Source organism: Penicilliopsis zonata, assembly GCF_001890105.1.
Source record: "Penicilliopsis zonata CBS 506.65 unplaced genomic scaffold ASPZOscaffold_3, whole genome shotgun sequence".
Classification (NCBI taxonomy): domain Eukaryota; kingdom Fungi; phylum Ascomycota; class Eurotiomycetes; order Eurotiales; family Aspergillaceae; genus Penicilliopsis; species Penicilliopsis zonata.
The window spans coordinates 1746563-1761534 of record NW_019208913.1 but is presented as its reverse complement, the minus strand read 5'-3'; the positions used below and the strand labels follow the sequence as shown (position 1 = coordinate 1761534).

At 54.1% G+C, this 14972-nt stretch overlaps 6 protein-coding genes across 6 annotated transcripts; 3 read left to right on the top strand and 3 right to left on the bottom strand.

Annotated features, from left to right (window-relative positions):
* Positions 1 to 406: 406 nt before the first annotated feature.
* On the top strand, positions 407 to 1848 carry ASPZODRAFT_140330 (hypothetical protein; the record flags this gene model as incomplete). The annotated part of the gene is made up of 5 exons (XM_022724655.1): positions 407 to 413; positions 482 to 525; positions 666 to 812; positions 889 to 1765; positions 1829 to 1848. 5 exons carry the CDS (start codon positions 407 to 409, stop codon positions 1846 to 1848), a joined length of 1095 nt encoding a protein of 364 aa, XP_022583941.1.
* Positions 1849 to 2283: 435 nt separating this feature from the next.
* Positions 2284 to 3798, bottom strand: ASPZODRAFT_92105 (hypothetical protein). Its single transcript, XM_022730436.1, has 2 exons — positions 3710 to 3798; positions 2284 to 3644 (listed from the first exon to the last, which is right to left on the bottom strand). Exons 1-2 carry the CDS (start codon positions 3778 to 3780, stop codon positions 2384 to 2386), a joined length of 1332 nt encoding a protein of 443 aa, XP_022583940.1. The 5' UTR covers positions 3781 to 3798; the 3' UTR covers positions 2284 to 2383.
* Positions 3799 to 3849: 51 nt separating this feature from the next.
* Positions 3850 to 6143, bottom strand: ASPZODRAFT_129893 (hypothetical protein). The gene has a single exon (XM_022722384.1). The coding sequence runs from the start codon at positions 6088 to 6090 to the stop codon at positions 4039 to 4041; it is 2052 nt and encodes a 683-aa protein (XP_022583939.1). The 5' UTR covers positions 6091 to 6143; the 3' UTR covers positions 3850 to 4038.
* A 562-nt stretch (positions 6144 to 6705) lies between these two features.
* ASPZODRAFT_59877 (hypothetical protein) lies at positions 6706 to 7707 on the top strand (the record flags this gene model as incomplete). Its single annotated transcript, XM_022728875.1, has 4 exons — positions 6706 to 6835; positions 7017 to 7423; positions 7488 to 7555; positions 7620 to 7707. 4 exons carry the CDS (start codon positions 6706 to 6708, stop codon positions 7705 to 7707), a joined length of 693 nt encoding a protein of 230 aa, XP_022583938.1.
* On the top strand, positions 7662 to 9758 carry ASPZODRAFT_129891 (hypothetical protein). Its single transcript, XM_022722383.1, has one exon. It carries the CDS (start codon positions 8064 to 8066, stop codon positions 9561 to 9563), a length of 1500 nt encoding a protein of 499 aa, XP_022583937.1. The 5' UTR covers positions 7662 to 8063; the 3' UTR covers positions 9564 to 9758.
* A 499-nt stretch (positions 9759 to 10257) lies between these two features.
* ASPZODRAFT_14140 (hypothetical protein) lies at positions 10258 to 13169 on the bottom strand (the record flags this gene model as incomplete). Its single annotated transcript, XM_022724747.1, has 4 exons — positions 10258 to 12624; positions 12690 to 12937; positions 13010 to 13078; positions 13139 to 13169. The coding sequence occupies 4 exons, from the start codon at positions 13167 to 13169 to the stop codon at positions 10258 to 10260; spliced, it is 2715 nt and encodes a 904-aa protein (XP_022583936.1).
* Positions 13170 to 14972: the final 1803 nt, after the last annotated feature.

Sequence of the window (14972 nt, the reverse complement as noted above, 5' to 3'; positions counted from 1 at the left end):
TTTCTTGGGGCTGCCCCTTAATCCAACAAGGGCTGTGGCGGGCCATGGCTGATGCGCTGCAAACGTGCCACTTTCCGCCCGCGTTCCACTCGCCAGAGCAAAATAAGAACAACGCCAGCTGTTCCCTTTGCCTCTCCTATCCTCGATCTACCTGAGCTCCTCCCAGTGTGCTTTTCCTGAGTAACTAACGCAGACAACCCGATCTATTTCTTTCCCGCACCGTTCATTGTCTCTGGCTGTCTGCCTGTCTTTTTTGATTCCTCTACCTCCCGCCCTCTTCCCCTCGTTACACACGTTTCCTGGCCCCTCCTCCACCGTGGCCTGAGGGATCTATCTGACCGGCAAACCGTTTGATATCAATCTCCCTGTTTCTTGCCCCCCCCCCACACACATACACACCATCACCATGAAGGGTACGTGTCGAAGCTGTGGTGGAAAGACAGATGGAGAAGACAATTCCCCAGAGCTGACCGTCTTGTAGCTCTTATTCTTGTCGGAGGGTTTGGTACCCGTCTGCGCCCGTTGGTGAGTTCCCAGTTCCTAGTTCCCACCCCGCCGACGATCTCCATCGATCGTGGGCGGGGGAAACGGCTGTTGAGAGCTAGAGTTACTTATATATATATATACAAATGGACTTTGAACGAACTGACTCGGTTTGCGATTAGACTCTGACGCTCCCCAAGCCTCTCGTCGAGTTCGGAAACCGGCCGATGATCCTGCACCAGATCGAAAGCCTGGCGGCCGCGGGCGTGACGGATATTGTGTTGGCGGTCAACTACCGACCGGATATTATGGTCTCGACGTTGAAGAAGGTTAGCTCATTGGAATTGATTGAGGAGATAGATATACAGAGGGGGGGAAGAGCGGGTGCTAATGGTTACATTACAGTACGAGGAGCAATACAATGTCAAGATCGATTTCTCGGTCGAGTCCGAGCCCCTCGGGACGGCAGGCCCCCTGAAGCTGGCAGAGAAGGTCCTGGGCAAGGATGACTCGCCGTTCTTTGTTCTGAACTCGGATGTCATCTGCGACTACCCGTTCAAGGAGCTGGCCGAGTTCCACCGGCGCCACGGGCAAGAGGGCACCATTGTGGTGACCAAGGTGGACGAGCCATCCAAGTACGGCGTGGTCGTGCACAAGCCCAACCACCCCTCACGCATCGACCGCTTCGTGGAGAAGCCCGTCGAGTTTGTGGGCAACCGCATCAACGCCGGTATCTACATCCTCAACCCTAGTGTGCTGGACCGCATTGAGCTGCGCCCCACCTCGATCGAGCAGGAGACTTTCCCGGCCATCTGCAAGGACGGCCAACTACACTCCTTTGACCTCGAGGGCTTCTGGATGGATGTCGGCCAGCCCAAGGACTTCCTGACCGGCACCTGCCTCTACCTGACCTCACTCGCCAAGCGCAACTCCAAGCTGCTCGCCGCCAACTCGGAGCCCTTTGTCTACGGTGGCAACGTCATGGTCGACCCCTCCGCCAAGATTGGCAAGAACTGTCGCATTGGCCCGAACGTGGTCATCGGGCCCAACGTGGTCATTGGTGACGGCGTCCGCCTGCAGCGCTCGGTGCTCCTGGAGAACAGCAAGGTCAAGGACCACGCCTGGGTCAAGTCCACCATCGTCGGCTGGAACAGCTCTGTCGGAAAGTGGGCGCGTCTCGAGAACGTCACCGTCCTTGGCGACGATGTCACCATTGCTGACGAGGTTTATGTCAACGGAGGATCCATTTTGCCTCACAAGAGCATCAAGCAAAACATTGATGGTAAGTCACCTCCCTCTCTCTTCTGTATTTGCCAAATCATCTCGCCTCTAACTAATTATCTAGTCCCCGCGATTATCATGTAATCCTCACGAACAAATTCCCTTTGAACGTCCTTCCGCCCCTCCCCCCCAAATCTCACACCTCGTCGCTCAGATGCATGGAACCGGAGTCCTGCTTTGTCGTCTTCTATGCTTTGTCGGGTTCAGACGCTCTTCTCGCTCAATTCCTTGCCTCAAAAAAGGCCTTGACCGCTCCCCTCTTTTTTTTCCTTCTCGGAGGCATCATCCATACACCTTGATGGTTTGGAGCGTGCCTTTTTTTTGCCTTTTTTTGAACTTGTTCTCTTTTTTTTTTTTACAGCAATCCGCCCCGATTGTTCTTTTTTTTAACTCTTCTCTTTTGGATGGCTGTGGATTGCTCCTCTCACGCGTTTTATCCCGTCTCCTGGTTTATGGGATCGCTATATCCGATTTAATGATGTATGTGGGCATAGGGTCTGTAAATACAAAATAATCGTTGTGGTCATATTAATATGTAGTAGATTAGGGCTCGTAGATTAGTAGTTCACTAAATAGTACAGTTAGAAGAAGAGTAGTAGAAAGAGGTTCGTTCGCTCATTTAGGAACCCTCCTCTCGATCCAGGATTTCATCCCACTGAACCCTCAACTCCTCCATCTCGCGCCAACACCTCCGACCCAACTCCTCGAAATGCTCCTTCGCCTCGGGCGTGAGAGTCGTGGCGCCACGCTTGCGCCGCTGCACACGATCCCGCTCTACGACCGGCTCCCCGACCACACCAGCGTACCCCCATCCCTCGATCTCCGTGGAGGCGATGCGGCTGCGCCCGATCCAGTCACAAGCGGACCCCCATTTGGGACGCCCGCCTCCGTGCATTCGATATGGTTCCTCTGCGGCGTCGATGTCCGCTTGCGGCGAGAGGGCAAGCCACACGGACGACGCGGCGCCCAGGTACGTCGATAGCGTGTGCCAGGGGGATCCTAGCAAGCGGGCCATCCAGAAGGCCAATAGCATGGCGTAGACGAGCGGTAAGGCGAGCGGCATGATGGCCGTTGCACAGATACCCGGGTGAGAAAGGTAGACTTTTGGTTCTTCTTTTTCCCTTTCTTTATTGGATGTAACTGGGTTATCGTCAATGGCGAGAAATTTATTCACCCACGGCGCGGTGGAAGGGAGGTCGGAGGTAAGCGCGAGAAGATCGGTCAACGCCTTGGAAGACTGGTAGGTGAACGAGGAGCGGAGGCCCTGGATGTCGTCGATGTCGAAGTGTTCGATCGTGGCTTCCAGGCTGGAGACCCAGACGACGCGCCCCGGTCCGTTGGGCGCGCCCGAGCGCCGCAGCAGAGGCATGACGTTGTGCGCGAGCATGTAGTGGCCGAATACATTGGAACAGAAGACGAAACCCAGGGGTGGTTCGTCTTGGCCTTCTTTGCTTTGCTGGATTTGTGGCTTTGTCAACACGCCAACTTCCGACAGTTTATACCACGGCCAGGAGAGCGCGTGGACTAGATCCGTGCACACGCCCCAGATTGTCTGCGGCCAGTTGACGCCAGTGAACCCCCCACTGCCGGCGTTGAGGATGATCGCGTCGAGTTTCGGCATCGAGGCCACCAGGCGCCGCGAGAGAGCTCGCACGGAGACCAGATCGGTCAGATCGACATTCTCCGAGACGAAGGTCACCCGGTCGGCGATGGGGGACGACGATTTCGACGACCGGCGAAGGTATTCGTGGAGTCGGGTGATGGTCTCATTGCCCTTCTTCGTGCTCCGCGTGGTGAAAATCACGGTCAGGCTCTGCGTCGGTGGATGTGTTGCGAGGAATTCGTCCGCCAGACGGCAGCATATCGAGAAGCCTACGCCGCTAAATGATGACAGTGTTAGTAAGAGATACTTAGACTCGTTCAGTAAGACCAATTGTGCAATCACCTATTTGCGCCTGTGACCAGAACAAAGGTCTGGTCTTGCAGACCTCCATGCCGTGGCTCGGCGCTCATCATGTTGTTTTATGTTTGTATTGTTTTAATTGAATTGTTTTTGACCCGGCCCAGACGAAATATCTAGATGCTGACTCATCAGGGGTCGGAGTCACATGATTTTTGATAGCTATGCCACTATGGCTATGCTGCTATGCTGCTATGCTACTATTCTACACGGCCAGGTCATAAGTCTTTGGCCATTCTTTTCTGATGTGGATATCCTCATGGCAAAATATCATACTCATGGCAAATTGAATATATACAGGAGCCCCGTGACCTTCATCTCCCCTCTGCCCGTTCGACCAGTCGATCTTCCAAGCCCATCGGTTCCCAGAGGTCTTTGGCCTTCTTGTTCTGTGTCCAGACGACGTCGCCTTGAATGAAAGCGACCACGCCGCCTTTGCCTGTTGCGCTGGCAGTGATGCGGAACAAGGGCTGCCCGTTCTGCGGATGGGCTTCGCGTAAGGGAAGCATAATCAGACCCTGCTCGGCGCACCAGACCTCCAGGATGTCCTTGAAGGCAACCTCCTCCGCTACTTTGGGTTTGCGTGGAGCTTGTGCAGGAGGAACATCTGAAATAGCTGGCTGTGCTGCTGCGGTCTCCTTGGCTGTCTGGGTTGTTGCTGTTGTGGCTGTTGGCGGGGGGAGTTCGGCGGCGGCGCGGTCGCCCAAACGAGAAGCCCGATCCATGGTAACGAGGCCCTTTGTCCATTCTTCATCAACAATTTTGAGCTGATTGATTTCCTCTGGGAACTGGCTGCACCACCAGGAGAACCATTCTGCGACTTCTTCGTAGTTGGGGTCGTTGGTCAGCCAGACGTAAAGAATCTGGTGCCACTTGGGGAAGAACTCGGCGACAAGGAGCAGGCCAATCACGTTCAACTTGAAGAATGGCTTCCACTTCAATACGTCTTCTAGTGCCGTCAGATCTTGATCTTGCGGGTTGACTTCAAAGTCTTCACGGAGGTGACGGGCCAGGCGCGGCAGGAGGTGGTTCCGCAATGACACATCGAATTCTGACCCTAGGGCGTCTTTCCACAGTTCAACCCCGTTGATGAGACCCTGGCGGATATCCCAGGTATCCAGTACCACGCGGAATTTCCGTTTTGCATCCGACAGAAGACCAGTGGCATGCTTCGGGTTGGTGTGGCGTTCGTCCAGATACTGCAACCAGGTGAAGAGCCACCATGGGAATTTCTGGGAATGCTGACGTGATGATCCATGGCGCCTGCTACTACTTCTCGGTTTCCATTCTTTGAGAGCATTGCTCAGCTTTGGAACCACAAGCTGGTCCAAAACGTTGGTGTAGATGAACGGCGGAATAATTTCTTTCCATGCCACGACCAGAGCGGTAGCTGGTGCAGGATCGTAGACATCCCAGTCGTTGAGAAGGGCTGAGCGGACCCGAGGCAACCACAAGGTGTAGATCATCGTCTCATAGGGCGACGTAGACTGCCGGTGTTTGTTTTCTTCGGTAGACTTTCGGGAGAGGAGGGGGAGAAGACGGCGAAGATGCGATACCAACAAAGTCGGCTCCTTGAGCGGTTCCCAATCTTCCATCGCCTGGCGAAAGAGAGGATGGATGGCAGCAACAGCAGTCTCCGATAGTCGGTAGTCATCGACCATCTCACGGTATGCCGACTCGATGGATTCCAATTTCCCCGTGAGTTGATCGAACCGGGCTATCGTATCGTCCTCAGTAAAGATCTCTAGCTGTCCCACTGCCGCGATAAGCTGTCCGAGCTGGTCTATCTTGTGCTGCTGAGTGTCCAGTTCTTCGACCGTCTGGGCCTCCTCCATCTCGATATAATTCTTGCGTTCCGTCAGACCCTTCCACTCGTCCGCAAAAGCTTCCAAATCTGTACGCGCACGTCGGGCGATCTTGAGCGCCTCTCCTTCACTCTCATTCACGAACTCTAGCGGGGCCATCAGCCCTGCGGTGGACGTTAGAACCCTCTGTTCTTTGCCAGTGGCGTCGATGAGGGACTTGAGCACATTGGGGACCTCAAGGCCCGCCATATCATCCTCCATCTCACGAGCAGTCCGGAATTTGGGCTTCGCTCGCGGTATCGGTGTGCCCGTCGCACTGCGGCTATCTCGCTGTTGCTTCTTCTCCTCCCTCCTCTTCTGTCGTCTCTTCCGTTCTTCATCGGAACTGTCTTCCAGAACCTCTCCCCTCCGTGCTGCCTCGCGTTTTTCTTCCTCGCGGGCTTGTTTTGTCTTCTCGCGCACACCACCCAACCCAATACCCTGTGGGCGGGCCTGCACCTCGATGGGGTTGACGATACCCTGTCCACTCGAACCCAGACCCTGGCCTTCTTTGTACCCCATTTTTGCCATCATCCGTGCTGCAAACGAATTTGCACCGGTCCCCGCACCTCCCTTCCCACCGGTCTTTGGGTTCCCTCCTCCTCCTCCTCCTCCTCCTCCTAGTCCTCTGTGTGCTGCGTTCATCGTGTTACTCCACGGACTGCGTCTCCCACCTCCCAACCCCGATGAAGGGGGCGACTCCGACCGAGAAGAGGCCCTCGCAAAGCCGCGGAACCCAAACGACGGGCGCGACTCTTCCTCGTCGGAGGAGCTCATGTCGGCGATTTTGCGCTTCTGCCCGGCAGACGGCGAACCAGGTGGCGAATCCATGGCTGCTGCAATCGACCGATGCAACAGAGCAAGCGATAGGGGGCTCGCAGCACACCTAGCACATTATTATTCGCTGTCGACTGCTCGAGAAAGCTGGTCGTGGAAGATGCCTTAGCAAGTCACGGGACTGCCCGATAGGGACTGGGAAGGTAGAGCTGTGGCCGGCCGGAAGAAAATAGGTCCGGGCCGGAAACAATGACGTTAGCGCGATGGGAATCCGGCTTCAACCTTCGACTGCGTCGCTCTTCGCTCTTGTTGGATTGCAGATTTCTCGCATTATCATTGCTTGTGTCCATCTCGTGCATCATGTCTGCTACTCTGTTCCGCTCTTCTGCCCGCGCTGCTGTGCGCGCCGGAGCTTCCGCAGCTCCTCGGGCTTCCGGTATTGCGGGCATGACCTTTGCCCGCGGCAAGGCCACTCTGCCTGATCTTGCCTGTATGTGTTCATTCTGACATTCAATCTGTCGTGATTTTTCCATTACTATTACGTTATTATATATACTTTTTGTCGTTGGTGGTGGTGTTGTTTAATATTATCCCGTTGAGCTATTTTGCCATTATCCGAGGAAATTGCCGAGGACGTTATCAACACGATGAGAAATACTGAAATGAGACAGACGACTATGGCGCTCTTGAGCCTTCGATTTCCGGCAAGATCATGGAGCTCCACCACAAGAACCACCACCAGACCTACGTGAACAGCTACAACACCGCGCTGGAGCAGCTGCAGGAGGCCCAGCACAAGGAAGACATCGCGGCCCAGATTGCGCTCAAGCCGTTGATCAACTTCCACGGAGGTGGCCACATCAACCATACCCTCTTCTGGGAGAACCTGGCCCCCAAGAGCGCCGGTGGCGGCGAAGCTCCCTCCGGCGCGCTGTCCAAGGCCATCAACGAGTCCTACGGCAGCCTGGACGAGTTCCAGAACAAGTTCAACACGGCCCTGGCCGGTATCCAGGGCAGTGGCTGGGCCTGGCTGGTCAAGGACAAGCAGACCGGTGACATCTCCATCAAGACCTACGCTGTAAGTACACCTTTTCAAATCACCATCCACTCTGTATACTGCTGTATACTCATTTTCTTTTTAGAACCAGGACCCTGTGGTCGGCCAGTTCACTCCCCTCCTCGGCATCGATGCCTGGGAACATGCCTACTAGTAAGTCCCTTTATACTGTCCCTTTCCACCAAAGAAAACAAAACTCATTTCTTACCCTTTATAGCCTCCAGTACCAGAACCGCAAGGCCGAGTACTTCAAGGCCATCTGGGAGGTTATCAACTGGAAGACCGTCGAGAAGCGTTTCTCGTAAGCGTCGGTTAAGCAGTACCACTCGGGACATCACTGCTACGTGTAATTATATCTAAATCTACTTGTTGCCGGATAGTCCCCATAGAAGTTAGTCTTGGGATATATCTTTTCAACCAAGTTCCATTCTAATCTTCCAAAATACCGTCTCTTGTTTACAATCCAAACGCCCAAGACCAGGCCCTGATTACTAATAACTGCTGACTAATACTGACCACTCGTGCAAAAGCGGTGATGAAGGCGGTCGGAACAAATCCCGGGTTTCAGCGGATCATGACATGACATCTTGTTCCCATCTTTCTTCGACATCAGTTCTTCCTGTTCCTATGAGCAATTGTTTTGTGTGACTCCGTGCTGACCATGTCTGTCGATAGTCCCGGCCATCAAAGCGGCGTCAAGTCGTTCTTCAGCGGCGTGCTGCGGCCCAAGAAGTCGCGCCAGGTCCTTCGGAAGAGCGGCGCGTCGAACCCCAACCTGCGTCAAACAGCGTCCAGGCAGGGCAGCAAGCTGAGCAGCGACTTCGATGGGAATGAAGGGGTTCCAGACCTGCCGCCCCTGGCACCACTGGAGGCCCATCGGCTCAAATACCGGGCACTGCATTCCCAGGTCGACAAGCAGCTGGGCGAACGGCAGGACTACACCACCATGTTTCATGCCTTAGGCATCCAAGACAACTCCGAGTCCGCCGGATTCGTGGCGGAAGACGACAGCTTCCGCCCGCCGGGGGACCACGATGTGGCTAGTCTCTCTGCCGAGCTGTGGGCGGGCATCGCTATGTACCTGCCACTCAGTGATGCTGCAGCCCTGGCGCTGGCTAGTAAGACGCTGCTGCAGCGGCTGGGGACTGGGTACTTCTCGGCGCTGGAAGATCCCGATCATCACCGTGATAAGATCGGGTTCCTGGTGAGGTTGGACAGTCAGCTGCCTCTGCATCTGCTCTGTTTCCCCTGTGCGCGGTATCACCGCCGGATCAAGCCCGGTCAGGAATGCCTGCAGCCGGCGAACGTGGTGGACCCGATCTTCAGCTGCCCGGAAGCTCATAACTCGCTGAACCCGCCGCCGCGCCACCGGCTGACGCACGGCCGCGTGCTGCCGTTCTCCTTTGTACAGCTGACGACGCGGGCGCAGCGGTTTGGGGCTCCCGTATACGGGATCCCCGCCGAGGCACTTAGCCGGCGATGGAAACGTGACGGCTGGACACACAACACGCGCTACCTAGTTCACCAGAACCGGCTGCTAGTGCGAGTGGTGAGCTCAGGCTTCGCCGACCCGGGCATGCCTCTCTCCGCGCAGCGCATGCTGCTCTACTCGCGCGAGGACTACTGGCCGTTCTTTAGTGCATGCGCGCACTGGCGCGACGGGGAGCTCATGGACGCCTGCAAGTGTGCGCTGGGCCATATTCCACGCCCGCGGGCCACGGCCGGCCTGCAGGGCGCCGAGGCCCGTGTGCGCGACGCCTTCGCCGGCCGCGCCTACAACCCCAACTCCTTCACCACCCTCTGCAATAAATGCCGCCCGATGCGCCGCTGCCCGGAGTGCCCGTCCGAGTACCTCATCGAGATCCGCCTGACAGAAGACAAGTCCGACCCGCGTAGCAGGCATTTCCGCCACGCCATCGTCGTCACCCGTTGGAGCGACCTGGGCGACGGCTCTTCCCCGCTAACATCCCCGGAATGGGCCGCGTGTAATGGCGAGAGTTCCCCGGATCAGCCCTACGACTCCTTCGCCCAGCTTGGCCGCCGCTCCATCTCCGGCATCTTCGAGTCCGCCTTCACCCAGGAGACCATCCCGGGACAGCGCATCATCAGTCTGAATCCCAAGGGTGTCAAGCTCGGTGAGAATGGACACGGCTGGTACTAATACTTAATGATCTTTTACCTTTTTTTTACCTTTTTTTCCAATTTCAGGGATACACAGGCACACTCGTTCAGCAATGTGCAGGACACAAAATTGAGGAATACAAGTGATCAGGCGTCGGGTGGTTTCCAGTTAGATTGGCTTATTAATGAATACCTAGGTAGCTACGAAATGAAAAAGTCTTTTTTTAATCAGGTAAAAGAATGGTCTTTCATTCCAGTCATATCATTCATTTCATTCACTCGTCTGACAACAAAAATTATCAACAATTGCTTTTTTTTTTTTGAAGGTTTCGAGTCTGAAAAGAATGGCGCGCCCTTGGGTTTCAAGAAGCATAGCGGACAGGGGGGGAAGGGGCAAGATGATGAAGAGAAAAGAAGAACAATCTGAGATGTGGTATGGTTGGCAAACACAGGTTGGGAACAGAATAGAAGGAAATAGGTTAACACAGGTGGATTTGATAGCTCAACACCCGCCGCAATCGAGGCACAAGGTAATAAATGATGGTACACGCTTGGAAATGGATCTGGGTATCGTGACAGTCTGCAGTTAGTTATACAAATAGAAAAGGGACAGTGGTCGGTCAGTGGAAGGATGGTGTAAGATTGTTAGTTAGATGCAAGGAAAGGGGGGGGGTAACAGATAGAAAATAAGGACTGGTTGTTGGCGGTTGTGGTCTCTGGAGTCTGGAGTTTTATCAAGCACGCCGAGCTCGTCGATCCATATAGCGAGGTCGACGTGCGGATTCTTCCTCGCCAATGCGAGACTGATATTTGGCATTAGCTGCAATGACATCTGCGTCGAGCGCTGCACCGCGGGAGCAAGAAACAGGGGGATCAACGTCCGGAGCAGGGCTCTCGTACGCCAAGCGCGAGGAGGCTCGTTCTCTTTCTCTTTCACGAACGACTCCTTCGCCTAGGAAAGGGTTCGAGGCCACGGGCGAGCTGGGTTCTGAGCGCTTGGTGCCCGATTGCTTCATCCATCCAAAGATCCCGAGCGAGCCGCGACGCTTGTGTTCAGCCCCGTGAGAGCTCGTTGGTCGTCCAAGGCTTCCATATGAGGAGATGTGCGACTCTGTGAATGACTGGGAGAGCGACTGAGGAGTGATATCGCGCGTGTTGCCTTCAGCGTAAGTAGGCATAGGAAGGGCACACACATTTCCATGTCCAGCCACTGGGCCATCACGCTTCCCGATAGTGGCCTGTCTTGTCTTCCGAATGATGGGTGAAGGTGCACTGTCATCTGGCACAACAACGGGCTCCGCAATCGGTGAGGGCTGAAGACGCCGCGCGTTATGGGAACGACCAAAGAAGGTGGGCCGAAGGCTCCGTCGTTTCTTTGGCTCCTGCTCCTGGGCCACTGCTCGCGGAGGATTGGGAAGCGTCTGGTCTAAATGGAGTTCGGGTTCTTCCAGGCCAGAACCAATGCTGAATCGACGGGAAAGGAAAGCCGTCTGGCTGGGAGCTCGGCTACCCGCCAGACCATGGTGATGATGTGTACCAGCCTGTGGTACGTTTGGCGAGTCCTCATCCACCGGCGCAGCTCTACGTTTCATGCTTATCCGGGGACGAGGACTCAATTTAGCAGCATCAATCCAGTCTTGTGGCGTCAACGGGGGCGATGAATATGTAGGTTCTGGGGTCTGTGATATGGGTATGGTAGGTCTCACGGATGGAGAATGCCCTTCTTCATTTGAAGGGTAGATGGACTCCATCCCATCTTCCTTGAAGATGCGGCTGCGCTTCGACGTGAGGGGCTCCGCGGGGCCAAGCAGTTCGGCAGCTTTAGGTAGCTCAAGACCAAATGGGAAGAGAGTCGGAACGTCATCATCCCTATCGTGATCCATGCTAGGTCCACAGCTCAAATCCAAGCTGTCTGCGAGCTCACTGTTCCCGGAGTCTCGGCGCAGCGTCAGCTCGTCCGCCGATCGAGGCCTTGCCAACTGATGCCCCTGATTCAAAGAATTCTGTCCAGATGTGCCTTTGTCACTACTACCATTTGACCGATTAGTGGTGCCAGCGTGAGCTGTGCTCATCGTGTCAGGAGTAGGGGGTAGTCGGGATCCCCCATAAACGGTTGTCTTGGCGCGAGACTTCTGGTCGAGGGAGCTATTTTTGGACTCTCGATTGAAGACTGCCCCATCTTCATAGTTGAGTTGGTATGGCTGCTTGAGAACGTCAAGGGAAGCACGGTTCCGCCGCTTTTGCATGTTGATCTCAAAGGGATCTGGCCGAGGGGAGATCCATTGGTCGACGCGGATTCGAGGTCCCTGATATTCTTCGAGGTCCGGTAAAAAGCTATCTGTCGTGCTGATAGATACCGGCTTAGAACGTATAGGTATTTGAAGCTGATCGAATCCCTTTTGTCTAGTCGGGCTGTCAAACGGGTTGAGATCACTGCATTCGCTCAAAACACTCAATCGAGGTGACTCGGCACCATCATGGACGGATGGGACGCTCTCCGTTTTTGTCACAACGCTCGATGGACTATGAGATTGTTTGTGACTAGGGGCATATAGACTTCGTAGAGTGGCGGTGTTTCTGTTTTCCTCGCGAAGGAAAGACGGGGCTCTCTTGAGGTGGCGAGATTCTAAAGACACCTGACGGCTGTTGTTCATGCTCGTTCCTCGCCTGGAGGATTTCCTTTCCGGAATATCGAACGCGATGGGTGCGGGAGGTGTCTTTTCCGGAACGAGTAATTCAGAACCCCTTGGACCATCGCTACTGTGAGGACGAGGTGTGGAATTTCGCGAAATGTCACCGGTTTCTTCAAGTTCCTCGACCTTCTGTTCAAGTTGGCAGATGAGTTCGACGGCCTCGGTGATGGCCTGGTCCCGCTTATCGAGTTCCTCCCGCAGCTCCTCGTTTGATTCTCGCAGTCTCTGGTTGTCGTCCTCCACGTTTCGGAGCTCGTCCAATTCATCTTCCAGCTCATGCATACGCTTGAGCTCGTTCTCTAGCTCTTGCATCCGTGCCAGCTTCTGCTCAAGAGCTGCCATCTGCTGCGTACGATGGAAGATTTCAAGCTTAAGGTCAAAGTTGAGTTTATTGATTTTCGAGACATACTGCTCTGCGGTCAGGTCCATGATATATCTCCAAGGGTTCCCAAGCGGCCTTGGGTCGAACACACCTGATCCATTTCTCTGACGCCCATTTCTCGGGGTTGTTTGAGACCCGCTGAAAGGGCACCGTTGATTTTCCTCTGCCTCTCGGAAGGTGTATCCTCCTGGAGTGGTTCTGGTGTTCGTAGACCATCCTCATCGCTCACCTCGGTGAGAGTTCCCCTCGCTCCACGAGATGCCCGTTGTTCTTTGATAAGGCCTTGCAGGAGAGACGACGTAGGGTTTACGAGCGTGGAGACACCGCTATCTGAGCTTCCTTCAAAAATTACCGGGTTAGCAATTCCTGCGTGCTCATATCCAACCACTCCTTCTCGGTATATCCCCTTACTAGAGCCCTGACGAGGTGTTGAAGGAGTCTTTGACGTAGCCGGCGACTGGTCTCTGAACCATGACATTTCTATCCTGTGTCAGTCCAGGCTGATCAAGTATTCGGACCATGTAATGAAAAGCTGCGTACCAGAACTGGCCCGTGGAGGAGGGGTATTCATTGCGATTTGGCCTTTGACCCGGGTGAGGGAGGGGTGCTGAGGGTGTTCTAGTTTTTCTATTTCACTCGTCGGGATTAATGCAAGAACACTTTAGACCCCGGTATCCTTGTCTAAAAGACCCGCTCAAAGACACAAAGAGGAGCAAGCAAGGGAGGGTGTAGGACTGACTCCTTGGACGAAGTTGCAAAGACGCGCTGCGGCCCGGGTGCGCGGTGACAGGAGCATGATATACCAACCCTGGTGAGTCCAAAGGGATGGACTGCACCTCGGTAGAGTTGACCCTTCGAGGGTCTTGCTCCATTGTGGAAAGCATAACGCGTGTCCACTCTTCAGAGCCTAAAATACATGTGCATAACGGCAAAAAGAGACCAGTAAGAAGGACGGCCGAAGTTCAGCGGCGACGACGTGCACAGTTGCGATCCAACCCACAATTGTCATCGGAAAATAATTCGACAGGTCGCTTGGAGGCAGAGTCGACCGGGTTTCGAAGCAGACAAAGCGATGCGAGGGGGTAGGGATTCGGCTGTCAAGACAAGTGGACAGGCAAGCAAGCAATCAGAAGCACTCTCTGGGGAAGTTTTTGTAAGGGTCAAAGTCATAAAGGCCGGTTGAAGGTGTTGCATTCCAGATCTGGCTCGGCAAACAAGCACAGATGGCCTTACTCACCCATGTGAGGGGAGAGTTAGGATGCCAGAAATATTTGTGATGTGTCGATCCTCAGATAAACTGAAGTTTCTTAGTAGGAAAGGATGCTCCCTCCAGACTCCACAATGGTGTGGAAAAGGGTAAGCTTCTTTTTGCGAGTCGTCTTAAATGGTCTAAGACAGATGAATTTAAGTATGAAGCTATTAGTATTCCAAGAGTAGGTATAAAGTATATGTAGCAGTAGGTAAAAAGGCGCCTTAGGGAGAAGAAGGCTGCTAAAATCCCCCCCCCCCAGCCGGGCTACTGTCTAGGGAATGTAGCACATTGCATTATTGCATCAGTAGTTAATAGCCAACCTCAAACTTTAGAGGCCCAGATAATAGTTAGTGTGTGCTCATCACCTAGACCAGGTAGGGTGATAGTTATTTTGCAAGTCTCTGGAGTCTGAACTGTCCACTAGTTACTGACCTCACTGTCCAGTGTCCAGTGTCTCCGTCCTCAGAAAGGGGTAATCGCCAATCGGAAGGATACCCACATAGCAACAGGATTTGGGTGGTTGTCTCAGGCCCCTTGCAAGGAACCAAACAGTCAGCCATTGCCGGCTTTGGCTTGACTTTCAGGGGCTAGGCCTTGGAAAAGAGGGGGACCACGAAGATAATGGAGGGTTCGGGTTTTCTTTCGGGAGGACTTCAGCGAGACAAAATACTCTTAGGTGGAGTCTGTCAGACTATCCGTCCAGCTTGTTTCTCAGTACGGAGGGTTCCTTAGATTGATTCCCTGGTCCGTGAGTTATCCGTCGCTCCGTCAATTGATATCTGATCGCCAAGGTTAAGGATCCCAGGATCCCGTACGGCGTTCCACAGACTTGCTCGACTCCGTTTTTGGCTGAAGACGCGTTTTCTGCCAGCCACATGGGACGGAAATTTTTCCACGGATATGTATGCAAAGGATTTTCGACAGGACATGTTCGAATCGAAGGCATCGGCTTTTTTTGCTCGGTGGGGGCAGAGGCGCTGTGTGCTGTGATTTTGTGGCAGGTGGGCGACTGCACTGCTGTTTCATCTAAGGTAGTCATCATAGTGGGGGGTGCATGACATACTTACTGTATATCAAGAAATCTCATGTGGGATCTTGTATTTGAATGAGATGATGTCGATA

Excerpts from the sequence above, each read along its gene's own strand:
- ASPZODRAFT_92105 (XM_022730436.1), bottom strand. The coding sequence starts at position 3,780 with ATGATGAGCGCCGAGCCACGGCATGGAGGTCTGCAAGACCAGACCTTT. Across the intron at positions 3,645-3,709 it reads CTGGTCACAGGCGCAAATAG|CGGCGTAGGCTTCTCGATAT; the intron begins GTGATTGCACAA and ends GTCATCATTTAG.
- ASPZODRAFT_129893 (XM_022722384.1), bottom strand. The coding sequence starts at position 6,090 with ATGGGGTACAAAGAAGGCCAGGGTCTGGGTTCGAGTGGACAGGGTATC.
- ASPZODRAFT_129891 (XM_022722383.1), top strand. The coding sequence starts at position 8,064 with ATGTCTGTCGATAGTCCCGGCCATCAAAGCGGCGTCAAGTCGTTCTTC.